At 52.4% G+C, this 27,821-nt stretch overlaps 1 protein-coding gene across 9 annotated transcripts; it reads right to left on the bottom strand.

The window, feature by feature from the left end:
• Positions 1-41: 41 nt before the first annotated feature.
• Positions 42-23,144, bottom strand: CDIP1 (cell death inducing p53 target 1). 9 transcript variants are annotated; one of them, XM_064462080.1, is made up of 6 exons: positions 23,018-23,144; positions 3,607-3,708; positions 3,005-3,103; positions 2,406-2,552; positions 1,883-2,147; positions 42-1,485 (listed from the first exon to the last, which is right to left on the bottom strand). In XM_064462080.1, exons 3-6 carry the CDS (start codon positions 3,087-3,089, stop codon positions 1,374-1,376), a joined length of 609 nt encoding a protein of 202 aa, XP_064318150.1. In that variant the 5' UTR covers positions 3,090-3,103; positions 3,607-3,708; positions 23,018-23,144; the 3' UTR covers positions 42-1,373. The 9 variants fall into 9 exon arrangements, with proteins under 9 accessions (XP_064318150.1, XP_064318158.1, XP_064318151.1 ...); XM_064462088.1 differs by having other exon boundaries at positions 1,883-2,144; XM_064462081.1 differs by lacking the exon at positions 23,018-23,144 and adding an exon at positions 22,759-22,945.
• Between the last annotated feature and the right edge of the window lie 4,677 nt (positions 23,145-27,821).

The following is a 27,821-nucleotide window of genomic DNA, read 5'->3' as shown; positions in this document are numbered from 1 at the left end:
TGTGTGTTGGGAGCAGGGGGAAAAAAAAGATGCACACAGAGTTCAGGGTCTGTTATTTATTTACATAAAAACACTGACTAGTGCCATGGTTCTACCTCTGAGCAAACAGCAGCTGCCTGTGCAGGCCAGGCTGTATTTACAGACCTGTGTCCTGAGAGAATCCCTGCTTTGCTCTGGGGGCTGCACGCTCCAGCTGCCCTGTCTGCACGGGCTGGGGGCCAGGGGTGGGAGGAGGAGGTGCAGACACAGAGATGCAGAAAATGACTCCTAGGTGCTCTTGCCCTTGTCTGGCCTAGTGCTGCTGGCAGTTCCCATTACTACCTGCTTCCTTCTGCCCAGTATCATGTGAGCTAAAAGTAAACCCCTACACACACATGCAACAGAGACCCCCACAAGGTGCAGCCGTGGTGGTGGCTGTATGGTGCTGCAGGGTGTGCGCTGTGCACTTGCAGACCCTGCCAGGCTCAGGACGTGGCTCTGCAGCAGGTGGACATGGGTCTGCTCCAGAGCTGAGTGCCAGCTGTGGCCTGGTAACAAATGCCTCTAATCTACAGTGCCAGAGCAGGGAGCGCCATGCCAGATGCATTTTTTTTTTTTCTGCTAACAATTTGCTGGGTGGGTGAGGAACTGCCAGGGCTTTTCTTCCCCAAAAGGGCCATAGCAGGGGCTGAGAGGTGGTGCATGCAGCTGGAGTATCCATGGCCACCAGACGCTGGTGGCTGCTCTGGCAGGACGGAGATACTGATTAAGGGTGTAGTGCTGCTGCCGTGTCCACCCACCCACCCCACCCCACACACAGGGCTTGGTAGTGGGTCTGCCTGCCGCTCCTTGGGAGGGGGCTTTGCCTACAGGCTGCACCCTGAAACCTGGCATGTATAGCCCTACCTTCTCTGTCTCCTTGACCCAGAGCTACCACTGGGCATCCTCCTAAAAGTGCCACAAGGGCCATGCTGCCTCCCCTGTGCACACTGCAGGCTGCTCAGGGCCCACCCCTTCCCCTCCTGGGCAGCCAGTGCCCCCCTGCCTGCAGCAGCTCCTGCTCTTCCCCAAGTGGCTCCAGGTGAGTGGGGCTTCACTAGTGCCCTGGTGCATAAGGAGGTGCAGAGGGATGCCCCCTGCTCCTGTACGGCAGCCCCACACAGAGCACCTGGGGCCTGGGCCTACCTCCCCTGTGTGCCCACACCAGCGTTTCCAATCCAACTGTTCACAGAGCCCAGGGAAGGTGGGTGCAGCTCTGAGTGGGAGGGAGCCAGGGATACACGCATACGCACCGCCGGAGGATGAAGCAAAGGAGCAATGCACACGCATAAGACTAGGATGGCAGCAGGAGAGGGGCTGGTGTCATTCCAGTGGCTCAGGCTCCCAGAGTGCTGTTAGCACATGCGCTTGTACGTGTAGATATAGGCCTTGCAGTTGGGACATGTGTGTGTCACATCTTTGAAGTCATCAAACAGGCAGGGGATCAGGCAGCAGCAGAGATCACACCTGGAGCATGGGAAGAGGCAGAGGGCTGTGAGCTGGGCACCCTAGGCAGCCTGTGGGCACACGCTGGGGACAGCAGGGAAGCAGGAGGGTGTGGGGTACAGGCAAAAGAGGCAAGTACTTGCCCCTGAGAGCTGACCATGATCCCCTGCTGCTGTAAAGAGCAGCACAGAGCACCTGGCACCTTGGGGTGTGCTGCTGCTTTGGAGGTAGCACTTTCCCCTCCCCGGTAGAAGCCCAGACCCCAGGCACTGTCACCCAGGAACCCATCCACTGCCCTGGTAATAGCTCAGGGCTGAGCACCCCACCAGCCCAACAGCTCAGCCAAGGCCACCAGCATCCACCATCACCACAGGGCTGCTGGCAGCAGGGAGGCCACAGCTCTACATGTAGCACCTACCCCACGAAGCAGCAGAAGAAGCCAAGAAGGAAGCTCATGAGCCCAATCTCATAGGTGATCTTGGTGGTGATGGCTTGCTGGCAGTGGGGACACACTGTCTGCACAGGGGCAGCCTGGAAGATCTCTCCCTGCAGCACTGTCACTGTGGTGGCAGTCCCTGATGGGACGAGGACTGTCGCCGTGTGGCCGCCAGGAGAGGGGTAGTGGCTGGGGGCAGGGTAGTAGCCCATGGCAGGGTGAGGGCCTGGGGGTGGGTAATAACCTGCTGGGAATGAGAAACGTGCAAAGGTGAATGTCGCTCTCTGCAGCAGGAGAGGCCACATCCTTGCTGGGCAGGTGCTGCTGCCACACCTTGGGGCACTTTGCCACCCCTGCTGCAGGTGTGCACCCCACCCGGAGGATCACCCCTGTGAGCCCCAAATGGCAGCCCCCAACTCCCGTTGGGTTTCCCCACCACACTCCCCCAGGGCACCGGGGTCCGGGGGGAGTCCTTGCCCATCACCTCCTCCCACGTGGTACTCACCAGGCGGCACATAGGGCCCAGAGCCGTCTGAGGGCATGTGGGGGGGCACAAACCCCGGCTGCGAGGGTGGCTCGTATGGGGGGGGCCCAAATTCAGGAGGGGGGATGGGAACCCCCTGGGGCTGTCCCACAACAGGGTTGACACCATCTGAAAGGCAACACAGAGTCAGCAGCCAGGCCAGGAGGCAGCAGAGCTGATGGGGAGACGGTAGCTTGGCTGCGTGGTCTGGGGCAGGGGGTTGGTCCCAGCAAGGAAGGAAGACAGGACACGGGGTAGGGGGTTGCCCCCCCCCAGCCTTATCCTCTGGGCCATAAGCAGCCCCGATTAACCTCCCATTACCCACAGCAATAAGCCAAGCCAGGCTTTGAGCAGGGAGTGCTTTCTACTCTTGTCACTTCCCCGGGGCCCTTCTGCCTCCCCGGAGGGTGGTACAGTGACAGAGCAAGCCAGCTGTTGCACCCCACGCATGCTGTACGGCAGAGCTGCAAGGAGAGGCCACAGCCAGGGCCCTCCCAGGGAAACCATGCTCACTTGGCTCCTGCCCGCTCAGCAACATCACCCCAACACCCCAGAGCAGCTGGGATCCCCCTCCCAAGTACCTGCTGCGGTGGGCGGTCCATGCTTCTCCTCTATCAGTGGTGCTGAGGGGCCTCCTGGGTAGGGTGGCGGAGGGTCATTGGACATGGCTCAGGGCAGCTCTGCAAGGAGACAGAAGCCTTTACAAGAGACACCAGCCTGTGGCTGCACACGGGCACCTGACCAAGCTGTGCTGTGCTTGGGAAGGAGGTGGCAGGTAACAGAGGGGCCCAGGGCTGGCCACAGCCCCAAAGCTGGACAGGCTTCAACCCAGGCAGCAAATCCAAGGCATAACATCTTCCTGCCAGCTCCGCAGGGCCTTCCCTGTAGCACCCACACATAGTGTGACAGCAGTGCACCAGCATGACTTGGCTGCATTGCCCATGTACTGGGGTAGTACTGGGCTGGAAGCCGCTCTGCCAAGCGCCTCGGCTGCAGCATTACAGGTCCAAAGACAGGGAAGAGCTGCCCACGTTGCCCACAGCCCCCCAACTCCACCTAGCAGAGTGACATGCAACACTGCGCCCCAAGGGGATGGCAGGACCCCCTGAGCCTGGAGCACAAACTCTGAGGTGGAGGGTGCATACTCACACAGAGCATCTCTAAATTTACTTCTAAAATTTACCTGTCCTCTTCCTTGCAACAAGGAGCTCGGAGGCCTCGACACAGCTAAGAAAAACAATTATTCTGAGCAGCAGAGGTTGGAAGCCGGCTCACCCCACTGAATCTGTGTGAAAGGAGATGGCAAGAGAGTTACAGCGATGGAGCGGAGCCACTGCCACAGCACTCCCTTGGCTGCCATGCCAAACCCTCTCCTCTCCCTGGTGCAGGCACGGGGAGAGTGGGTCTGGGCAGGAACCTCCCCACATGTGCCCCCTTGATGGCAGGCACAAGGCTACATGTCCCTGGTATGTGGAAAACGCCCAGCGACATGCTCTGAACTCCAAGGAAGCGCAACAACATCAAGAAACCTGATTTCCCTGTTTACTCTGGCTCAGTTATATCTGGTACGACACAACTAAATCAGGAACTACAAATGGAGGCTGTTCACTCGGTGTTTGGGAAGACTGCCATCAGGCATGGGACATAGTGACATTGCTGTCAGTGCCCAGGCAGCAGCATGAGCTCCCCTTAGGGGCTGAGCAGCTACCCAAAATCCCCATCCTTTGTCCCCCAAAGGGCCAGGAGCAAATGTCACCCTGCTTGTCCTGTTCCCGCTGGTGTCCTGCTCGCCTCAAGGCAGGTCAGCATGCTTTGAGGACAGTGCTTTCTCAGCTGGTCCCACTCCAGCAGCTCCTGACTGAGCAGGAAAAAACCACACCCAGGCTACAACCAGCCCGCAAGAATCCCACGGGCACAACCGGGGCAGCTCTGGACCCCCAACAGATGGCCGCAGCAGGCACTGCTCCCACATTACCCCCCCCCAGCATGACTGGCAAAGCTGCCTCGCAGCCCTGGAGCGACAGAAACCTCCTGCTCAGCCCCAGAGAGCTCAGCGCCAAGGGGTACTGGAGCAGGGCTGAGCCAGACAGCACCCTGCTCGGGTCACTACTTTGGGAGGAGAGGCAGCGAGGCTCCCTCCAGCCCTGGCGCCAATGCCACACACTGGGCAACCTTCCTGAGGCACGCCAGCCTCCATGGCAGGAAATCTAATCAAGTCTGCAGAGAAGCACCATTACCCACTGCTGATCACAGAGCAGCATGTTGATCCCCCCCAGGAGATGAGCAAAGCCTGGACCAGCATAGAGTCTCCCCGGGATGTCTGTATTTACTGACCAATATTTCTCCGCAGAGGCCTTAAGTTGTATGGTGCAGACACACAGCTTCAAAGTGTAATACAGGGGTGGCTGGGAGGTACCTTCCCCCTGCTTTTCTCTCCCATTTCTTCCTTAAGAGACAGGGGAAGGAGAGCCAGCCTGTAGAGCAGGTACAGCACAGCTGCCATGGCACGGAGCGCTTCCAGGTGGAAGAAAGCACCCGGAGTGCAGTGCACTGCAGAACTCTCCTCCTTCAGTGACCTACAAAGCTACAAACTGGGCTGTGCTCTTTTTAGCTGCACTGGGGATGTAAAGAAAATTACTTATTCTTCTGAAAGTAGCCAACCAACCCACCCTGCACACCCAGTAGCCTCGGACCTTCCTGCCGCCATGCTTGCAGGGCTCCTGGATGAGCCCAGCCCAACTGGCTCATCCCTGAGTCCTTACCTGGGGGCACCGGCCAGCCAGGGAGCTTTCCTTGCCCTTGCAGGCCAGCTGAGCCCACGGCTTTTCTAATGTAATCCCCTCCCATTACTGCTCAGATGCTGCCTTCCTGTAACATAACATCCTTCAACACTCCCCAGCCTTACTACCCTGTCATCAAAGCAGCTGGCAAGAAAACTCAGAAGATGAGGAGACCAAGAGGCAATCCCACCCACGTGCTCCACCAGCTGCTCTGGAAACACAGATAAAGCAATAGCCTGAGACTGAGCCAGCAATTAATCCTGCTCCCTTGACCAGCAGGAAGAGGCAACCATGAGGGCCGCAGCCATTGGATCTTAGAGCCACACGTGCACTGGGATAAAGGAAGCTGCAGGGGCTGCAGAGCTGTTCTGCTTGTATTTGGCAGACTCAGTCATTCGTAATGCAATATTCTGCTTATTAAGAGAGTTCTGTAAAGAGCAAGATGTTGGCTGTGTGCCCTTCCCAGGAGGAAAAGAAAGCCTGTTGCTTTTAAGCCACTTAGAAGCTGTTTCTCATGTGCTTTCTTTTATCCCAGTGTGAGAAGCACAAAAGCTGCCCCAGCCTATTTCCGACAGAGAGCTCCATGGGGACCTGGAGGGCACAAGGCTTCCCCTCCACACTGGGTCAGGAGCTACCCCAGAACATCACTCACTGCCCTGGCACAGGCAACCCTCCAGCATTTCCTCTCAAAAGCAATGTGGCCAAAGCAAAGCAACCCAGATCCTCCCTCTCGTATGGCAGCACAGAGAGGCAACCGTGCTCTCAGGAGCTAGCTAGCAGCACCCCTGCGAAGAGGCAGAGTTTCCCTCAGCAGCACCCTCCAGCACAGGAGAGAGGGGAGCCTGCAGCATGCCCCCCCACGAGGGCCCTTCTGGGCTGAAGCAGATTGATGGTATCTGGGCATAGGGAAGGGAGCTGGGAAGATCCAGCCACTAAACAAAAACACAGCAGTATTTTACATCAAAACCACAGCAGTATTTTACATCAAAACATGATCCTCTGAAGCACATAACAATGACTCTTGCTGCTGGTCATTTATGGTTTTACCCACTAGCTTTTGGCAAAGCCAACTTACTTTGCTCCTCTGTCTTGCAAAAGAGACGACTTCTGCTCACGGCACCACCACAGGGGGAGACTTGGAGTCCGGTGGCAGCTCACCTCCTGTGTTCCTGTCACACAGAGCCTGGAGCACCCTTCCCAGGGACAGAACCCTGGCAGACTGGGCTCTGCCCCAGGATCTCCAGTCACCCACACTGGCAAGATGAGCCATTCTGCCAGGATACTACAAAGCTGTCCCACATTAACTATGCAGGTTTATTAAAGCTGAATCACCAGTGCATTTCTGTGTCACAAAACCAGATTAGATCAAACCAGCTGTTCTCACATGGAGGAAGAAACAGTCCCAAAGACTGTGGTAATTGCATCCACACTAGGGCTTACTGAACTAACCATGCTCATAGACCAGCTGAACACCTAGGGGAAAAATAAGAGCTTTGTAAAAAAACTTTAGGCTAAGTTTACCAGGCTTAAGTTCAAGATCTGATGGAATCACCAATGTCTAGTGCAGGTCCATTGGGAGCAAGGACCATTGCAGGATCAAAAGACTCAAAAGGAGTTGGTTACCAGTAAAAGGATGGACAGAGGAGATGCTATTTCCAGATAAAAATGCAAATTAGTTCTTAACTGGAAGAAGAGCTTTTACTGGCTCCTCTACTTTAAACTAATGACAGAAGATGAACCCACCACGCAACTGTTGCAAACACTGCTGTTAAATGCAGGAGACAAGCAAAGGGCCCCCACAGGCTGGCAGCATGACACACCAAGCAGAACAAGGATCAGGGGACAGAGGTTACCTGCTGGGGCAGCCCATCCCTCTTTCCCTCTCTGGGTACAACACCCCAGAACTTCTCTTCACATGCCAGCAGCGTGTTGGCCATCCTGCTCCTGCTATTCCTGTGGGAAGCCTGTTCCAGGCCCCCACTGCTCTGACAGCCTTGCAGTTTCTAGCTTATTTGTAGCTAGATTACACTCATCTGTTCTCGAGCCCAAACAGCTTTACTTCGCTCCCTGCTTGCTGTAAACAGCCATCATGCCCTGTCTGAGACTTCGTTTCGCTAGGATGAACACACTGAGCGCAGGCGAGGTATTTCTGCACTATGTTTTCAGTGCAAGCCTGTTATCTCCCTCAAGTCTACATCGGCAACCTGAAGCTGTGCTTGGCTGTGGCAGCAGCAAGCATTGCCCATGCTGGGACCTCCTCCGGCACATGCTGCTGCAGTATGGATGGGACTGCAGCTGGTCTCGCTGCTCCAGCAAGCTTCACCTGCCCTGTGGCACTGCCATGGGACTGCATAGTCACACCCGGTCACCCCTCATCCTCCTCTACTGTCTCAGAGCTTGTAGCCTTTATGGGTGGCTTGGATGTGGACACAAGGGACTAAACCACAGCTGCATGGGAGCCTACGCATGGGCTAGGCTGGAGCTTTTAGCAGGAAAATAAAAGAGAAAAGATCCAGATCCCCACCACTCCTGTTAGTCCTGCCAGGGCACAGCAGCGTGACACATACAACCAGGAAAGCACAACTCCATTGCAGTCCCAAAAACAGAGAGGGCTTGGTCCACCCAAGCTATGGCTTCAGCCCGTGTGCCCTCCCCTACAGCTGGCTCTGGGCTCCCTGGTCGATCCAGGGTCTCATTTCAGGCAGCTTTTGGGTGAGAACGAACAGCAGGTCTCTGGATTCCCCCAGACCAGGGCATTAGGTCCCAGCCCCAACAGGTCTGTCTGAGGCTTCTCTACAGACGTGAGCGCAGCCAAAGAGCCAGTAGGGCAGCACACAGTACTGCATACAGAAACACAAGGCTTTCTAATCCACCTCCTTCCCGTGCTCAGCAACCCTGACTCTAGTCAATTAGGGATCGATACCCCAATGCCCATGGTTCCCATTACTGACATGTCCAAAACTGGTGGCCACAAAGCTCTCCCAGCCACTTACAGCAGCAATGAGAGGAGCTGATGCATTAGGGTTCCTTGTTCCCCACTGGCTGTATTTCTCCCTGCTACATCACTGCGGAAACAGTCTGGGATTCAAACATGGCAAGAGGAAAGCTCTGCCCATCCAACCTACTCTCCAAATAGCTATGTCATCAAAATCAACTGAAGCGTGGCACGTAGTGGGGCCAGAGAACAGGTAACATCATGACAGGTCCTAGCTGAATGTATGCTAACATGCCATAAAAGCTCACCCACCAGCTCAACACATTGAATAGATAATGCCGTGAGGACGACAGCCAAGGTAATTCCTGCAGTACTTGGAGACCCAAGATTTGGTTTGTTAATGCCATTCTGCCCTGGCAGCAGCCGTGTATGCTTCAGGCTGCTTCCTCCTGGACAAAATCATCCAAGGGTAAGACAAATCTGAGAAAGACAGAGCAGATCAGTGGCAAGTCTAACTCACGCGCAAACCCTGATGGCGCAGTGCTGGCCCCGTGCAGCTCCGAGTCAGCCTCACAGCGCAGCTGAGATCCACTCCCACAAGCAGAAACACAGCATGTGTTGTCCTTGCTCCTCCTGCAATTGATAACTGGATACCCATGGTGATTCAGCTTTGTTTTGCCTACATGAGCAGTGGCTCCAGCCACTGAGACAGGAAGCAGGATTTGTTCATACCGAACCATGTTCAGTGATGTTGGCACTTCAAAAGCACATTTTTGGAGCTCTTCCTCCACAAAAAATAACTTCCGATATTTAGAAGAGGAAAAAACACACTAAAATTAAATTAATAAATAAAAGGCTATGACCACTTCCAGCTTCGTTGCACATCAAACAGACACAAATTTCAGCTTCCAGGCTTTTGCAAATACATCTTTAAAAGCAAAGTTGAGTGTTCCAAAGAAGCTCAGCTCCCTTGCTGAGGCCAGCCTCTTTCCTTTTAAAAAAGGAACAGTGTTGCGTCCAGTACCACCCCAGCTTTCCTCGAGCCAGGAAGGCTATCTGTGTGCCACAGGCTTCTACCTGCTCCAGAAACAGGGAAATACTGAAACTAAGAAGGCAGAAAAATGTGCTACATGAGAGCACAAAAGGCAGATCAGATGCTGGCAAAATCTCATTTGACCAAAAGCCTGTCACCCTTTAAAAGGGACTTTAGGGGTAGCAAGAAGAAACTGAACCAAGCAGGGTCAGATGAGATGTGGACACAGCCATACCCTGACCGTGGCAATCACAATTGCCCTCCTCCACAACAGCACTGCTGAGCAGCATCTCCAAAGCCCAGCCTGGACATGCTCTGCAGCGTGTTCTCTGCGTTACACCTGTGCCACAGAGCAAGCCAGGGATGCTGCCCTCTCCGCACACATGCCTGCTCGCACACAGCTTGCAGGGACATGGCTCAACTCCCACTGCTCCTGAAAGCATCACAAGCAATCCACAGCAGACAGCTCTTACCTTGGAAGGAAAGATAGCAACAATCCCTGCTGAAAAAAGCAGTATCGGGAGTTATTTCTGCCTGGTTTTTATGTGGAACAAAAAAAAAAAATAATGTTTTCCCTTTGAACGAGCCAAACTTCCCCCTCTGCCTTGCCTCTTCCCATGCACGTTTGCTGGCTCCAGCTTGCATGCCATCTCCCCAGAGCCAGGAAGGGAGAAATAAACAGCAGACAGTGCTGCAGCCTCCTTTAGAAAGAGGATGCCCTGGCAATCCTTGACCAGGTGGCATGTATCCCCTTCTTCACCCCACTGTTAACCCTACCAGCACCTCCTCAAGTCATCATCCTGGTCCTGGGCAAGAAAGCAAGTGGGCGCATGCCTACAACACACTCGCACAAGGCACAGATGGAAACCCAAGTTAAAGACTAACTGAAAAGTCTGTTCTTTTTCTGAGCAACTCAGCTGCATTTCCCCAAGCACAAGGTCTGTGCCTGCAGCACCGCTGCCAGGGAACGCAAACACGCCATGCATAAACAGCCAGGCTGCTCAAGGAACAGTAGATTTCTCCCACGCTTCTGCAGTCAGATTTCAGCTGCAGGAAACTGCTCCTTCCAGGAGGGTCAGGCTCTTCCTTCGGTGCAGGGAGGGAGAGTTCTACTGGCAAAGCAGGACAGAAGCGGTCCTTTAACACAAAGGACTGCCGGAGGAGAAGGTTACTCACCATTCAATCCAGCTATGTCAGATGGCCAAAGCTCCCTGCTCTGCTCTACAGTATACGAATCTCTGGAGGAGCATTTGTTGCAGTCATTTACCTCGGGACCTCAGACATGTCATCTGACCTTCTGTGTGCCACCGTAACTCAGCAGGCAAATCAGCTAAGAGCAGGATCCTCACTGGAAGCCAGGTGTCCAACGCAAGATTTCTCAGGGCATTAAATTCAAAGCAAATCAGATAATCTCCACAACGCAGCCCAGGCTCAGCTGTCCTCAGCCAGAGACTGAAATTACTGCTTTGCACAGCCCCTCTGTAAGGATATCAGGAAAACCGGACACAAAATTCCCCTGCTTAAGACAAGAATGGTTTATCCACAACACCCACAAAGGGTTACACGCGGGAGGAGGCTTGTCAGGACTTGCTGCCACCTCTGGGATTCTCTCCAGTGCTATTCGCCTCCAGATGGGCTGACCAAGTGCTTGTTGGCTCTCCACACTGAGGCTGCAGAAACAGCATTGCCAGGACTTGGTTAACCTGAACATTTAAAGAAAAACCAGCCAAAATGAAAAGAGTGAACTAGAGCAGCTCTTTGCTCTGTGCCGCTGGCTTCCAAGCCACAGCACACAGCTGTGGGAAACATCACGTGTCTGCAGAGCTCACCATGCCAGCAGTGACATCCAACAAGAGCCAAGAGGGGCTGTGACCTACCAGTGAGGACAGGCCATTACCCCACACTTCAAACCTGAACCCCAGCCCTTATACGTTTAGGGCACCGGCCAAGGCTCAGGTGGGCACAGAGCACTCTGGACTACCAGGGCAGCTGACCTCAGCCCCCAAAAGTTTTCTGAACACGGAGCAAGCACAGAGCACACTGCAGCCAGGCTGCCTTGCAGGCTGCCACTGGCCCTGGAAAATACATCCCCTCCTACTCAGGAGGTGACTTCTGTTCAGACCTTACCAGCTGGGGACCTGGCCTCACAAAAGAAGACAGACAGTAATACACCAGGTGTTCTCATGGATACAAAGATGAGATTTAAAAGAAACATTAAAACCAAACCCGAGTTCCTCTGCACCTTAGCAGTCTGTTCCAGAGAGACTCAGATGAGAAAAGGAGGGGCCTGCAAGACAAATCTCTGGGGAACCAGAGAGCTTTTCCGTGAGACTTTCACTGAAGTTCACAAACAGCCCAAACTAACGCTTGATAACATCCATGGGAAAGCACCCAGCAGTATGAGCAGCTGTTGCCTGGAGTCCTGCACATCTACTTAGTTTTTCCCTTGAGAGGATAAACACTGCATTACATCATTCATTTGATATCTAGTTAATAATGTTAATAATATAACCTGCAATAATCTAGAGCAAATAAAACCAAGATCTACTCTGATACTATGATGTTTTAGCATAACACCAAACTTACCAAGTCTTGTGGCACAGTTTGTTGGTTTAAACAAACACAAACCCCCAGTCCAAGAAGCTTAACAGCAAGCGGAAGTCCCAGAGGAGATTAGACAGAAGTTCCGCGGGTCCTTGCATTAAAGACAGTCACAGCTCCACAGGTCACCTCTCACGGCAGCCCATAACAGACGCTTAAGGATGAGGTAGGAAGCAAACGAAGGCAGAATGACACACACCTCCGTCAGTCCCTCCTGCTCCCAACACTCAGGGTTTCAGAGATTAGATAGCCTCAAGTTTCTCCATGGACCACCCTAATTCCTTCATAGCCCACCAGATTGCTGAGCTCTGCCTCAGACAGCAGTGGCAAGGTCTGCTCTTCAGTTACCTATGCAAAAAAGTGTCTCGTATTGTCACAGCCTGCTGCCTGCCCATTTCAATGGTACCTCCCAGCTCTCACACAGAGAAGATGAATACAAGATGATTACCCACTACGTCTCACAGCACAACTCAGTATTTTATAGATTTCCTTCCCAAAACTATACTAAAAATATTTTATTCCTTTATGCACCCCATTTGTTCATTACTCCCTCATTCTCTAGAATTTTTTGAGAGAAAGTAAAATAATACAGCTACATTATCGCTGAATCAAACTGATTAGATGTGTGACTTCCATTAAATAACACAGTAAGTTCCAAGGGAGGAGGAAATTAGAGTCATAGAGGATCAGCACTTCTGTGGAGATGTAGCTGCAATTCAGTTTCAGAATTAATCAGAGCCCAAGAGCCTATTCAGAATTCCCTTGCAGATTTTGCAACACAATGAAATAATTTCGAATACATTGGTGGTGATTCCAGATCCATCTTCCTTCCAAGAGACGTACGAAACATATGTCATGGTACTGATGTTTTCTTATCCAAGCATAGCACCAGCTTGCTATAGGACCGACTCCAGTCTCCAACAACATTAGCATTTTCTATCCTCACAAATACCTTGGCGCCAGAGAAGCTGCTGACATTCAGATTCAACAGGCACAGTGTCTCCTTACTTTTTTTCCTGAGGACTAGTGAGAAGCACTCTATGTCCCTCAGTTTTATTTAAGGCCATGGCTCACTCTTTACAAAGAAGCATGGTTTGTGGTTAAGTAGGAGTGTGTGTGTAAGGTCTGAGATCTCGCTCAAGCCCTATGGCCAACAAGAAGGACCAATCCACATCCAGAGACATGTGCACTGGAGGAACTCTATGATGAGGCCGCCCATGTTATCACACTCACCTTCTTGCTCCCATAGTATGACCAGACCTTCCCATTTCCAGACCAGGACCTCTCTCGGGGTGGCCCAGGGCCCTGCTAGCGTGGGGCTTGCTCATCCCCTGTCAGTTTGACAGGAAGAGGGTACCCTGCACTCCCCTGCTCCCAAGCCCAGCTCATCTGGGCTGCTCAAAGAACGATGACAATCTCCCAGCTCACAGAAGAGGAAACCCCCTGGGTTAATCAACAGCCACTGAGTGTGCCCAGTGCTGGGTCATCTCCAGCAGCACCACAGTGGCTCAGAGGGAGCACTGGGACACACCCGAGTCACACACAGCTCCTGCCGGTCCCATTCCTCCCTCCAGTTCCAGCCAGACTTGGCTAGTCTGCACTGACTTCCCAAGCCAGGGAAGTAATTTTCACTCCAAAGTATTTTGTAACTTTGGGTTCAGTTTGCAGCACCAAGTTCCTGCCAACCCCTTCGTAGCCCCTTCCCCAAAACTCTGTTGTTATCTGCTGAACAAAGCCACATAACGATCTGTCCCTCAGGTCACACCAAAGCTGCTTCCCCATGAACCTCATCTGCCATTACTGCCTGCTCAGAGGCAAAACACAGCAGTCCTGCCAGGGGAGACAACAGACATGCAAAGCCACATCATTAGCCTGGCTCACTTAAACATAAGCAGATCTGACAAGAACATTGATCAAGATACAAATCAGCTAGCCAAGTTCAGCAAGATCTGCAAGCGGGCGCACAGAGCTGTATTCCCTTTGAAAACAAGGATGAAGGAAGAGAGATGATGTCCTCATACCTCTCCAGGCCACAGTTCCAGGCACCATCCTAGTTTTGGTACATGTGGGACATCACCTGGATACAAGCCACACCGACTCCAGAACTGCTAACAAAGCAAGCAGGAGACCTTTAGCTAAAAATCTAGACACAGCAGCTGGATGCAAAGCAACCCTAATGCACAGCAACGCACCTTCTCAAGTCCCTGTTCTAAGCTTTTCTAAACCCTTTCTCTGCCTTTCTGTCAAGGGAACACCTCACTCCTTTACCGTTAAATTAAAAGCATCACTGGTCAGAGGGTTTCCAACAGTCCTAAGGCTGGGTCACTGCTCTCACAGCAGGGGATGAGACTGGTGAAAATTCAGGAGCATAACACCAAGATGCCCTCAGGGCACGTAGATAGCTCAGGTGCTCTGGAGGATTCAGGACTGAAATCCTCTCCTGAGCCCAATGAAGACAGAGTGGCTCACACAGCTACAACACTAAATGACCTGGGAATTGTTTTCTCTCTCATCAGAATACCCCAGCAGCCAGCTCAGAACTGAGCTCGCACCATGCTAATGCATCCTGAATCATGACACCCCAGAGAGTCTGAAAGGCTAAAATAACAATACCTGTAGCTTGAAGCCACAAACTTTGGGGGAACCTCCATTCCCAAAAGGCAAATATGTTCCAGATGACGTCTCCGTGGAAAACCTACAAGCCCAGGGGAAGAGTTGATATTCAATGGCAATGGAAATGGTCTCTAGTCCCAACTTCACTCTCTTGCTCAATTAAGGTTTTGGAGGAGCTGAATGGTCACAGCAGAGCAGGTAGGAAGAACAAATTGAGCCTTCAGCACACACCCATGCCTCCTGTGAGCGCTTCCTTATATACCATAAAGCAGAATAAAAGCACCATTAATTAGAAGACAAACTGAACATGCCTTTAAGAAAAGGCAGCACACACACACTAGCAGCAGCTATTTAGCCAGTGGCCAGTTAAAAACACAATCCCAAATGAGTTGGCAGCAGCATGGAAATCCCATCATGGCTGACTTCCTCCCCTCCAAGGCAAGATTCCGACGCTCCCCTTCTGCCATGCATTGGGTGACTGGGACCCCCAAGGACTTCAAAAGCATCCCAGGTCAGAAAGTCACTGCAGCAGGGGTACAGTGTTGGCTTTAGTCCATTATTTCCTCCCAAAATGAAGCTGCACTGAACCCCAGGTGTTCCTTTCCCTCTATTAAAAGGGTGGCCTGCTTCTTATTTGGAGAAATAATAAAATTCAGTGGACTGATTTTCATCCATCAGCAGCTAGAAATCTGATCTCAAGTTAACAGCACTACCCCAAACATAGCTATCACATCTATCATTTAAGTTATCTGCTGTGGGTACTAGCATGCATGGATTTTACAGCTGCATTAAGCGGGGCTGCCTATATCACAACGACGAATTTATTCTCAGAAGGGCTAATTTAATCTGGCAGCAAATGTTCTCAAAGCCTCCTTGCACAGAAAAGCTTTTATCTTGGTTGGCTTAACAACACTACAGCATATCCAAAAACGTGGAGGGATGCTAAAGAAGAACACTACCCTTGTCTTTTGAGTCCTCTAGTACTTTTGTTGGAGAAAACATAGACTGCCTCTGTTTTTCTGGTGTTGTTTTTTTTTTAAAGCCAACTGTGTTTTCAAGGCAAAATATACAACAGCTCAGGCTACTACCTCCTCACATACAACTGTGTCTTGACAGAAAAAGATGTGCTTTTAATAAAACTAAAACCCAACAAAGATTGTTCCGTATTAGACATGTCCACTTCCAACTGCCCATCTGCATAGCAAGAGTGGTAGCCAGCACACCTAGCCCGGGGTGTGCTACCTGCCACTGGAGGGTGACCTTCCCCAGCCCACACTACAGAGGAATAAACTTCAGAAGAAATTCAAAAGCCCTCTGTGTTAAGAAGCTGTGTAACTGCATCATGAAGCATTTCAGAGAAAGCATCCTTCAGATTCCCAGCTCCTTCACATTTCCAGCCTCTGCCATCTGAGGTGGGGTGCGGGGGTCAGGGGTTGGGCAATAACTAATTAAGCAATCAGAAAGCTTTTTTCATTGTTTTTAAATTCTAGATCATATTTTCCCCTTACTTGTGAAAGTAAGCACAGAGGCAGCACACATCCAAAGTCACGCTTAGCCATTTGGAGTGGGCTGTCTCTTAGCTCTGCAATGAGAGTCACCGCATCACCTGTGTCATACGGGCACAGCATGGAGAAGTGGTCCTCACCTGTATCTACCCCTTGCAAGGCAGACCACTGGAAAGCCAAGCACTGCCCCTTGGGATCAGAGGGGCTAAAACAAGTGTTTTTAAAGCATTACAATAGACATAGCTTTACCAGGATAACACTCCGCACTTAGTGTCACCATCATCCTGCTGCAAAAGAAAAGCTGGTGCTGTGCAAGGATCACAGCCTGGATCCTTGGGCTTGTACAAGGGCAAGAACACGCCCCAGATGGCATCCAACAATTTAGGACAACTCAGTAATTCAGGAACAATGGGAAAAAATCAGAGGGAACCAGAGCATTAAGACAGGCCAGAGGAGGAAACAAACAAACAAAAACCAAACAACACAACACTCCCCCTTGTTCCTATCTGTCAGGAACCGCTGTCCCAAGAATAGGCTATTCAGAAACCAGGAAATTCAGAGAGCAGCAGGGAAGGGCTGAGTAATGGCTATTTAAAAAAAAAAAAAAAACCACAAACCAAAACAAAACAAAAACCACAACAAAACAACTCAAGCAGGAAGGAGACGAAACATGGACAGCAGCTGCTCTGGGTCTTGGAGAGATGAACAAGTCAATCCAGAACATATTAGCCAACCTTTATTTTTAAAAGCTCTGCAAACACATGGTACTGCCATAAAAAGCAGTCAACCCTCTGCTCCTGGGAGGCAAATTTAGCTCTGGTTGAATCAGGCAAAGCTGGTGCCTCTCCAGGCCATGCACGGCTGCCAGGACATAAACTGCTCCCCATTTATGCCCTGATCTTTGCCTTTATTTGCTCCCCTACAGCATTAGCATCCCAATATCACAAAGACTTACAGACTGGACAGATGCCTTCCAGAAGAGTAAGTGCAGTCCATTTCAGGGATGCTATTAGTAGAGAGTGAGGAGCCATTTCCCTTACCCACGCTGAAGGGTATGAGGTAAAGGGCAACTTGGATGGGTTTCCTACGACTCTCTGCGAATGGCAGAGCAGAAGACAAGCACTCCCATCTCACAGCCAGCCTCAGCACTGCCCGTCTAACCCCCAGGAAAGCCAGGCTATGGTTAAGGTTTGCTCAAGTCTTCCCACATGACAATCTTTGTTCCATGACCTAAATGAAATCAATTTTTCAGTAATTCTCCCTGGGACAGTAATATTATTCACTAACCCATAATCTTAAAAATTCTGCCTGTTCTCCAGCTGTGGGGCTCTGGGAGGAAGCACAAGGGACTTCTCAGCAACCGAGGGCTTATTTTTAATACAATTCCTTGGCTACCCCTCACAGGCTAGAGAGGGAGCTGCGTCTTTTGAACCAAATAACTGCTTCAGAACATGTTTGGGAAAAAAACTCTCCAATTAATTTTATCTTGCACTGTGAGATTCTGTCAGATTAAAGATTAAAAAATTAAGAAGTGGGAAGACCCTCCAAGTCTGTCCCTGAGCATCATCCTCAGACCCTGGCAGATAACATGTAGTCATGTGTAACAACACTTCAACCACCACATCTTGTCTCAGTAAAAGATTCAACTGTCAAATGACATAAGTCACAGTTTCCTTTGTAAAGATATATGTAGTAGATGCCATTTTGGGACACCAGTGCTCACATAAACAACACTGGCTGAGGTCCGGAGTGAGGCGGGAAGCATCCTGTGTCTGCAAATGCAGCCCAACAGCAAGAGAGAGCAAGCCTCTGTGCCCTTCCTTTTTTACACCTGCAAAGTCCTTTTAGTCTGAGTGGGCTGTATTTTGGGGTTTTTTTTCAGGGAGCCAGTATGAACCACAGGGCAAGCTCAGAGAGCCTAACTTACCCCACCGCAGCTCTTGAAGAGCCTTTCCCTGCAGCCTGCACAGATCGCCAAGCGTCCCACCACCCATTGCAGGCAGGGCAGGGAAATGCACCCTGCTGAGATGACAGCTTCCACAGACCCAACCTATTCCGAGCTCTGGGACTTGCTGAGATAACTACAACACAAGGCCTTTGCACGTAGACCTAGCCTTCACACTGACTCCCAGAACAAGACCTCAAATAAATTGTCCCAAAGCAAACAGGCTCTCATGGTTCAAATTTTAAGTAAAATTCTTTTTTCTGCCACTATGCAATGCAACAAGTAAATAAAGATTAAATATAGCTACAGCATGGGATGTGATGGATGGAATTTATGACTGTAAGATGGAATGCAAGACAAAACAGTAGGTGTGTAAACTTAAAGCTAGAACGCTCCTTCGAAAAACACATCTTCCAAAACTGTTAATTGGTAGCTAGCCTGTTAGGGCAAGGTAGAGGAGATTTTCTTTCTAAATGCAGAGACTAGGTATCAAAGAAGGTTCAGGGACATACACAATAGGGAATGTCTGCCTGCACACTGGTTCAGGGCAGAGGGACCACCATCTCAGCACAAACATTTTACCTTAAATTCTCTTAATCTCTAAGAGAACTGGGTATTATTCCATTTTCTTATGTAAAAATGAGGTAAAGGAAACATAACTATTACTAATGCAAAGTTACCTTATTATTCACAAGAGGTAACAGAGAAATGTTACTTAATTTGCACAGAAAGCCCCAGCTCAATTCTTCATTCTCTGATCATCTCAGGTTTCATCATGTTAAGAGGTAAAAAAAAAAAAAATCAAACACACACAGCCAGAAACTGTTCTTCACAATTCCTAAGATGCTAATTACATTGCCATCTTTGGGGGTTATTTTCTTTTAACTTCTTACTCTAAATTCAGGCCTGCTAGGAGAGTTCAGGTTAAAGATAGCTGCACTAAAATGGGGCCTCACACAGGAAGTGTGCGGCATGAAGCAGCTGCCTTCCCACTTCCATCCTCTGCCAAGATCTATGACCAGCACAGGCCTGCTGAACTCTCTGGGCTCTCAAACACCCCTTTTTCACCACCACAAATACAACTAATTTTAGACTGCAGCCACGAGGCAGCTCTGAATGAATGAACCCACAGCAAAAATATAACTGCAGTCAAGAATTTCCCTGAGCATTTCACACCAGAAGTAAAAACCTTGCTCCCCCTGCCTCACAGACGTTATACTGTTGAGAAAATGGATTGTGTTTTCCTATGGCATCTGTTCTAATTGTGTTCCCTTTGATCAGAGAAGAAAATATGTCCTTTGCAGAGCATGCAAAGATCTGGCACTGCTTATGAAAATCACACTGCTTCTCTCCAGTTGCAAGACAGATACTGAGTGGCGATTGGGAACAACAGGAAAACAGCAAGGTGAATATCACACCCCAAGGCAGAAGTTGCTCATCACAAGTTTTTTTTTTGAAGGAAAAAAGGGTACACACACATCTGTGTTTGCAAACTTGTGTGCTCAGGTGCCTTGCTCTGAAATCTTCAGGAGCGTCAATGAGTTTCAGGCTAGAGTACTTTGCCTGCATAACAGTTGCAAAATCAGGTCCAGGAAGCAAAACCAACCAAAAACCTCCAACGATTTGCAGTACAACTGAAGTTCCCCTACAAACCATCACTTTTACTGTATCAGGTAGAAGGGAAGACTACTTCCTTTCCTTTTAGAACATCACTGACTGCTGCTAAGAGCCATGAGGCAAATCAGCACCTCTTTGTAGTTTTCCAGCTCTCCTGTTCTCCCTGTTTTCAGCAGCTTTGTACAGATCAGTCTGGGAGAACACCTTCTCATCGCAGTTTGATGAGAAGCTGGCATACCTGTCTAGAAGCTCGAAGGTATATTCAGTCCTGCCGCCTTTGTTATTATTTTAATCTCCATATTATGCAAATACTTTTTTCTGCTTGTCTCACCTGGCAGGCATCAATCTTTTCCTCGGCTTGGTGCAAAGCTGAGTGAATGTGAACCTACACACGGAGACATGATCACAGTACTGATGTTCAGCACGTGTACAGAGCCATGGTAATACCAGCAAAAGTGATGCATAGCTCCATTGCAGACCCTACAAAAAACACTATTAAAAAGAGTTTAAAAAATTTAGTTTCTTTCAGCATAGGATATTCCTTTCTGATTAAAGCAGTTATAAGAAATCAAATGTAGGTGTTTACAATGGTACCACAGACAAGATGTGGAACACCTACTTTCATACTTCTCTTTACCCATAAGTCTTAGATCAGAGCAGATGCTAGAACTCTGTATATTTCCTTTCAAAGCCACCCATCCTCATACTGAAAGATCTCTGCATCAACGACATCCTTTAAATACAAGCATATATCTGCTAAAATCACATCTGAAAGGGAAAAAAAGATAATCTTTTACATAATAAGGTTACTTTCATCCCTCCTCTCACTGTGTTAGTGAGTAACACTGCCAATGGGAAGACTTTTGCAGATGACAACACTGTGCCAAGGGCCCACAACCCCCTGAAACACACACAGTGTGGGTGTTGCGGACAGGCTGTAGCCTGGCCCCTGGCTGAATGCCGTTCAGGTACAGGAGGGCATTAGCTGCGCTCCCAGAGTGCATCTGCCAGTTGTGCTTCATCCAGAAGGACAGCAGTTGCTGTGCTTTGGATCACTGCACGTTCTCTCACACACAGAAAGCATGACTGATTAGGAAGTGAGCTTCAAAAACATGCTCATAAACCAAAACAAGGCATTGATGGAGACGCCCTCCCTCCTGTCATAACGGCAGCTGAGACAGAGCTCCAGTCAGAACAGAAACATGAGGAACTGAATTTCAGAACTGAATTTCAGGTGCAGGACCTGTTGAGGGAACACAAGAAACTCTGCACGGTCTTCCATCTTCTTAGGAAGTGCTCAGGTTCCAGAAGAGAAGCTCCCTTTCTGTTAACTGTCCCAGTCACACCCGTAGTGAGATCTTTTGGTACTCAGTATACAAACATGCACATTCCCTTTCCCAGCATCTCCCTAAGAGCAGCCCTGAGCAGTCACAGCCACCGCAGCCCCACCGTCCATACAACAGCAGCTGGGGAGGACTGAACATGTTTGCTTCACTTGGCATCACTCAGGGGATATCTGAAGACATTGCTCCATTGCCCTGCCCTTGTGACAGCCTCATCCCCCATCTGTGCTTAAGCCACACCACTAGACAGCCTCGTATCAGTTCCTAAAGTTGTTTCCTTCCTGCCTCCAAGCAGGAATTGCTTCCTTGCATAACACCTAAGGAAAACAGAGCAGGTACATTGCTAAAAGCTTCCAGGGATTTCCTGGGACATGTGGATATCGCTACATTTAGACAGAGAAGCCTTTGGGAGAGGGAAGTTTTCAGTCTGTGCTTTCCACACCAACCCAAGTTTGTTTAGTTCCTAAAAATGAATGAATGACATGCTATAGTTATATGTTATGCTACATAATACTCACTCTAGTTTCCCCTACTGCCTACTCCAGTCACAGAGTCTGGAAAGCAGAAGGGCCTCTGCTGAAACAAAAGCCCCATTTCAAGCACATTGGTTGAAAGACACCAACCAGGAGGGTATCTTGCGTATTCACAAAGTGTTTCTCAGCAAGTTTTACATACAGCCCCAAATCACTTAAATTATCATTTAAAACATTTCTACTTAAAAGCATTGTGCCATACCTAGTCTACCACCTGATATCTTAGGCTCAGCCTGGAACGTGACAACCACCAGTCCCCTCACCAGTTCTCACTGGTGCAAGGAGAGCACCTCTGACCAACTCTTCCAGTGACACCATGGGCCAAGGGGCACACACCTATGCTTACAGTGACCAGGAGAAGTTTAACCTTGAGTGTGACTCCTGCAGATGATCCAGAGGATGCCAGCATGGTAGCACCCATCCCAGCCTGCCTGTTCCCACTCCCCTGCATGGCCCTGGAGCTCTTCCCGGGGTCCCAAGCCCCATCCCTCCATTTAGCGGCAACCACAACCCACTGTGCTTTTCATAAAGCAACTAAACGCTGTCTTAACAGCTCCTACCCTTTTGCCTCTCCAGTCCCCTTGGGAGGCAGAACCAAGACCTTACTGCTGTAATAGTTAAAGACATCCCAGCCTCCCACTAATATTTATTCATTGGTATTGTTGTGCTGTGCTACCCATTAGCTGAATGAGCGCTCCTCCTTTCACAGGATTCACACTGTCAATATGCTGATAGACAATATTATCGTAACCTCTCTTCCTGCTTGTCAAGACATCCGAGCTTCTTTCGGCTCCTCTAAAATGGGCTCATTGTTCCTGCTCACTGAAAGGGCAGTTCTAGCCCAAGCTCATCTCTCTCAGATGACTGGAAACACACACACTTGTACCTAGGCCCGGCTTCCTCCTCTCCCAGGGATCTGTCTGGGTAACGGATCATATTTGCTCTTCTCACAGCTATGCCCTGCTGGCAGCTCCCAGCCGTCCTCTCGGCAGGCTGGTACGACCTCGGTTGGGCTGGAGCGCTCGCCTTGCAGTGGAAAGTCTTCTCCCAAGTACATGACCTCACCTTCCACCCGACAAAATTTCATCCTGTGCCCACTGCTCCAGCCCCCCGGAACATCTACCAATCCTCCCATTCCAACCCTTCCCTGCGTTGCTGAGGATACAAAGCCGAAGCTTTGTAAGATTTTAGTAGCACCCTGCAGCGTTTTGTGGCCACTGCTGACAGCGTTAAGGATGGGTCCCGGAGCAGGGCTGCCTCCCCCCCTCCCCAGGACACGTTACCATCTACCCGTACCTTTTCTCCCGGGGACACATGTCTCCACAACAAATGCTCCAGCCACAGCAGAGGACAGAGATCTTCCCTCTGACTGGGGAAGCCAGGTCCTCCCTCAGAGAGAGGAGATTTATTTTCATCCTTCTTTTTCTTACCAGCGGCGGTGGTACTGCATTTCTCCTGCGTCTCCCCCGCGCTCTGTGTCCCCACACCTCCAGCCGGCCGCCGCGGCCTGCCCGGGGCTGGAGGGCTGACCGGGCCCGCCGGCCCGCCGGCCTGCCCGGCCTCCCCCACCGCACCGCACCGCACCGCCACCGCCGCCGCCGCCGCCCTCGCCCGGCTCCACGGCTCCACCGCTCCCCACGGCCCAGCCGGGCCCTGCGCCCAACCCTGGCCTCCCGAGGAGGCACCTACCGGCTGCCGGCTCCTGGCGGCGGCTCCGGCACCTGCTGGCTCCGACGCGGGGCGGGGCGCCGGGCGGTGCCGCGGCGGGGCGGGCCTACAGCCCCCGCCGGGCCGCGGCCGGCCGCCTGCGCCCGCTCCCCCCCGCCGAGCCGCCCCAGGGAAGGGGCGTGGGTAGAACCCCCGCGGCTCCCCCGGTAACGTCCCCTGTGACCTCAGCCCCGGGCACCCACCGCCAGCATCCCCAGCACGCGGGGCGCCCCCGTGAGGGGGGGACCGAAGGCAGCATGAGTGTCACCGTCGCGCTGGTGGAGCTGGCAGACATGGCCTTCGGCACGGCCGACGGCGGCAGCCCCCAAGTCGGCACCCTCCGAGCCCTCCTGCGCAGCCTCCTGGAGCACCTCCACCCGCAGAAGGCCCCGGCACAGGTCGGGGAGGACGAGAGGGGTCTCCTGGAGTCTGTGGCCGGGGGGAAGCCCCGCTCTCTCCATCGGCAGAGGCAGCCGTGGCTGGGGAGGGCAGAGGGGCAGCCGAGCAGCCCCAGTGGGCCCCCGGGCACCGCAGAGCTGCCGGCACCGGGCAGGCTGGTCACCGAGGTGCAGCAAATGGTGCAGCTGAAGAAGAGGATGGAAGTGACTGAGAAGGGAATGATGACGGTGAGAAACTGTCCTTTGGATGGTGCCCATCCTCAGCAGGGCACCAGTCCAGCTGGTGCATCGCTGCTGCCCGGCCGCTGACTTGCTGCTCCTGCCCTGCAGAGCGTTGCAGCGGGCTGTGCACCGTGCCACATCCTGCCCTATGTGGGGTCCTGCCCTATGTGGGGTCCTGCCCAATGCCATGTGCTGCCCGACACAGTGTCCTGCCTGGTGTGGCATCCAGCCCTACAGAGTGTCCTGCTCTACAGTGTCCGACACAAGCATCCTGCCCTACGTGGTGCCCTGGCTCATGCCATGCACTGCCCTCCATGATGTACTGTGCTGGGTGGCGTCCTGCACCACACAGACTCCTGCCCTTGTGCAGGGTCCTGCCTGTGCAGTGACCTGCCCCACCTTACACTGCACCCTTACAGTGTCCTTCCCAGCACAGCATCCTGCCATACAGTGTCCAGCCCTATGTAGTGTCCTGCCCTACACAGTGACATGCCCATATCATGTTTTGCCCTCACTGTAACATCTGCTGTCTTGGGACCAGGAAGCCCAGTGAAGCACCAAAGCACCTTTCTGGCTCTGGTGGCCCCACCTCTGCTTGGGACTAAAGAGCAATATTTAACACACCCACTGGCCAAAGGTGGTTTTGGTCACTTCTCACCTGCCCTGAGGCTCCATCTGCACTTCCTCTGAAACTGAGGTCTGTTGGGTCCCATCCTGCCCTGGGAAGGGTACCCAGCTGTGCCTGGGGCTGGGGTGCTGTGGGCTGGAGTACACAGCTTGCACTCCCTGGCAGGGACAGCAGCATCCCCATCGGGCTTCTCTTCTCCTCTCCTCCCTACAGCACAGCAAGTGTCTGTCCTGCAGGTGACAGCAGTGCTGCCTCACAGGCAGGCTGTCCCCATGCCAAGGCAGAATCCTGTGGGAAACACTGACACAGCACAAGTTCAAGTTATTTGTCTGTTCAAGTTTAGACTCTGAGTGGGAACTGCAACACATAACATCAGAGCTGTCTTTGCTCAGGCCACACATTGGATGAGTTGTGGTGGCCTTGTGCCCAGCTGTCCTATCCATAGGCTGCATGGGGCTGGCCCACAGCAAACCCAACACTTCTCCACCCCTTGGGAGACCTGGCAGCCCCAAGCTGGTCCCAACTCACATGTTGTGACATTGGCTTTGAGAACAACCACAGAACAAAAGGAAAAGGCAATGGCACTTTGCCATGGTGAGGAAGCTGGAGCTGGGACACTTGTCCCCTTCAAGCACCTTCCATTTCAGTTTGGGAGAGCTCTGTGGGCATGGCCTCAGGCCAGCCAGATGTGGCTGATGCTGTGGCAGCTCCACTGGGTCACAGAGACCCCCAGACTTGGGTCTCTCACCACTTACCACTTAGCCTCCCTTCTCCTCTTGTCCCCCAGAGCCCACAGAGACCCAGAATCACTGGCCAAACCCATGTTTTGCAGGTCATGGACATGCATGATGCTCACCATCATCTGCTTTCTGAAAACCAATTTTCAGGGCTTCCAGGAGGAGCTGCAGCTCCTGAAGCACAGTTTCCAGAAGGTACGTGCATGAAGCTGGGCCAGTTGCTGGAGAGCTTTTGGCAGAGCAGTTGGGCTCCCCAGGGTCCTGCATGGATGGCCAGGTGGCTCAGGGTGACAGGGATGAGGTCCTGAGTTCAGGCTCCTTCCCACCCCAAGGCAGAAGGAAAGAGATGCGAGATCCATTCTGGAGCCAGGGGTTTGGTTAGACACTGCCCACAGCCACAGAGCACAGCCCTGGCCCAGCCCTGCCTGTTCCTGCTGATGCTGATTCCCACCATTCCCTGTGGATGCCAAACCCCCTGATGCCTCTGTTTAACAGGCTGGTCTGGAGGAGCTGCAGCAGCAGTCAGTGCAGCAAGATGAGCATATCCACCCCCCTCCAGAGCATCCTTGACCAAATGGTGAGTGGCAGGAGCCCTGGCAGAGGGGCTGGGAGCAGGCATCTGCAGCACTGTGCACAGAGGCACTCAGCCCCCAGGCCCTGGGACTGTCCCCAAGCCATCCAGGATGAGGCTTTGCAAATCCTTATGGAAAATGTACTCAAGCCTCCCAAGGGCTGCCCTGACCACAGTGACCTGCCTGGGCGAGCATCTGGCTCCACAAGGCTCATCTGGCAGGGTCCATGTCACCTTCCCAGCCAATGGAGCAGGGACATCATCCCTGGGCACCATAGTGTGCTGGTGGCTTCCACCAGCCACCTCCACTGCTCTTGTTCCTCCTGCAATGCTAGGAGAGTATCATCACCCTGGGACGTGGCAGTGCAGACACAAGGGTGGATAATAACCTCTAGATTTTGAGGCCCTAGGGGATCTGTAGGGTTGGGGACAGCACTGGGGGTGGTGGCAAGGTTTGGCATTGCCCTCCCCCTCCCAGGGGCTGCCCAGGCTCTCCACTCCTGGAGCAGGGCAGAAGGGCTGATTTCTCTCCCAGTCACAGGCAGAGGTGCATCAGGAGCTGAGCTCCTTCCCCAGGCATGCTGCCGCGCTGTGCTAGAGCTCTGTCTGCAGACCACCTGCTGATGAGGTGCATGCAGGCTCTCAGGTGCCAGGCTCCCTTGCTGGGGGCTGGCAATGCCCCTCAGCTCCAGGATGGCATGGGGATCTTCTCCTTCCCCAAAACCTTGGGGGCTGTTTCATTTCAGAAGCTTTCCAGCAAGGAGCTCGGCCCTGAGCTCTCGCAGGAGCTAGCCCATGAGGTCCCATGCAGGCTCAGCTGGAGCAGCATGAAGCTGTGGAAACCTGTGTCAGCTGCTGTGAGAGCCAGCCTCAGCAGCACAGTGAGCACCGACATCACCACCATGCCAGGGTGTCTTTGCAGCCATATAGCCACCTGGGTTTGGGATGGCACTGTGTGGGGGTCTGCAGGAGCTGGCACTGCCTGGAGCAAAGCTTTGGTGTCTGTTTTCAGCCAACTCAGGGACCTTGGAGGACATGGCTGCCCAACGGGACAAGGCGCTGGGCAAGATGCAAGTTGGAGGAGAGAAGGTGCCCGGCTGCCTGGGCCTTGGGGAGGGCTGCCTGAGTGTCTGGGGTCTGCAGTCCCGCACCCCACTTTCTGGGGATGCACTGGGGCATCTCTTGGGTTGTCCTTGCTAGCCACTCACTGTGGCCACCTAGAAGCATACCTCCCTGCATCGCCCAGGTCCTGCAGCCACCCTGTTTCTCACCCAGGGCCACATTTGTCCTCCCCAGGGGCCAGATTTTAGCAGGGGGGTGCTGGGCCAGGTGGGGCGGTTGCAGGAACAGTGCACTAGGCTGCAGGAAGCTGCAGAGCAGCTGCAGGGTCACACCAAAGACATGCAGATGAGCATAGCTCCAGGCTTGGGAGACACTTGTGCCATGGTTGGCAGCTGAACCAGGCTGGGTACAGGCTTGCCTAGACTTGGTAAGTCCCCACTCTGAAGCACTTCAGCGTGCCAGGATTTTGTAGCCATGCCATGATGGCAGAGCCGGGGACAAATGATGGTGAGTGGCTCTGAGGGAGGCATAGGGGATTGGTGGGTGGCTGGGGGTGCGTGGCAGGTGTGGAGCCTGTGTGGGATGGTGGAGCACCCAGCCATGAGCAAGGTGCTGTTGGAGCAGGGCTTGGGTGTTGTGAGCAAGGAAGGACATGTGGGGATGGTGGCAGGGCTGGGGTCCACAGGGGATGGCTGACACCATGCCTCCCTCAGAAAGCAGACAAGGCTGCTCTGGAGACCAAAGCGAGCCAGGAGGAGCTGCAACGTGCCATGGTCCAGCTGAGCAAGATGATGCAGGACCTGCTGCAGAGGATGTCCCTGCTTGCCCAAGACAGGCAAAAAGCCCTGGAGAAGCTCCTCAGCGAGATAGACTCCAAGGTAGCAGTGTCACCCAGGAAGGGTGGTTGGGATGGAGGGATGCACCAGGCCAGGGATCACATCCCTGCATGGGGAGGGTGAGCCCTGAATCTGCCCGACAGTCCTTGTGCCATGGCTGGCCATGTGTCCCAAGGTGCCCCCAGTGTCCCTCAGGGGCAACAGTATCCCTTGAAATGGGGCTGGTGCCCTGACAAGACCTGTACTCCCTGCAGCTGAACTGTGCAGCACTGGCTCCCCTGCAGGCACAGCCGGAGCAGGTGTGGAGGCTCACCCAGCAGTGCATCTGCCAG

This window comes from Phalacrocorax carbo, chromosome 10, assembly GCF_963921805.1.
Source record: "Phalacrocorax carbo chromosome 10, bPhaCar2.1, whole genome shotgun sequence".
Taxonomy (NCBI): domain Eukaryota; kingdom Metazoa; phylum Chordata; class Aves; order Suliformes; family Phalacrocoracidae; genus Phalacrocorax; species Phalacrocorax carbo.
Note: the sequence above shows the minus strand (reverse complement) of the source record. Positions and strands in the feature narration are given on the sequence as shown.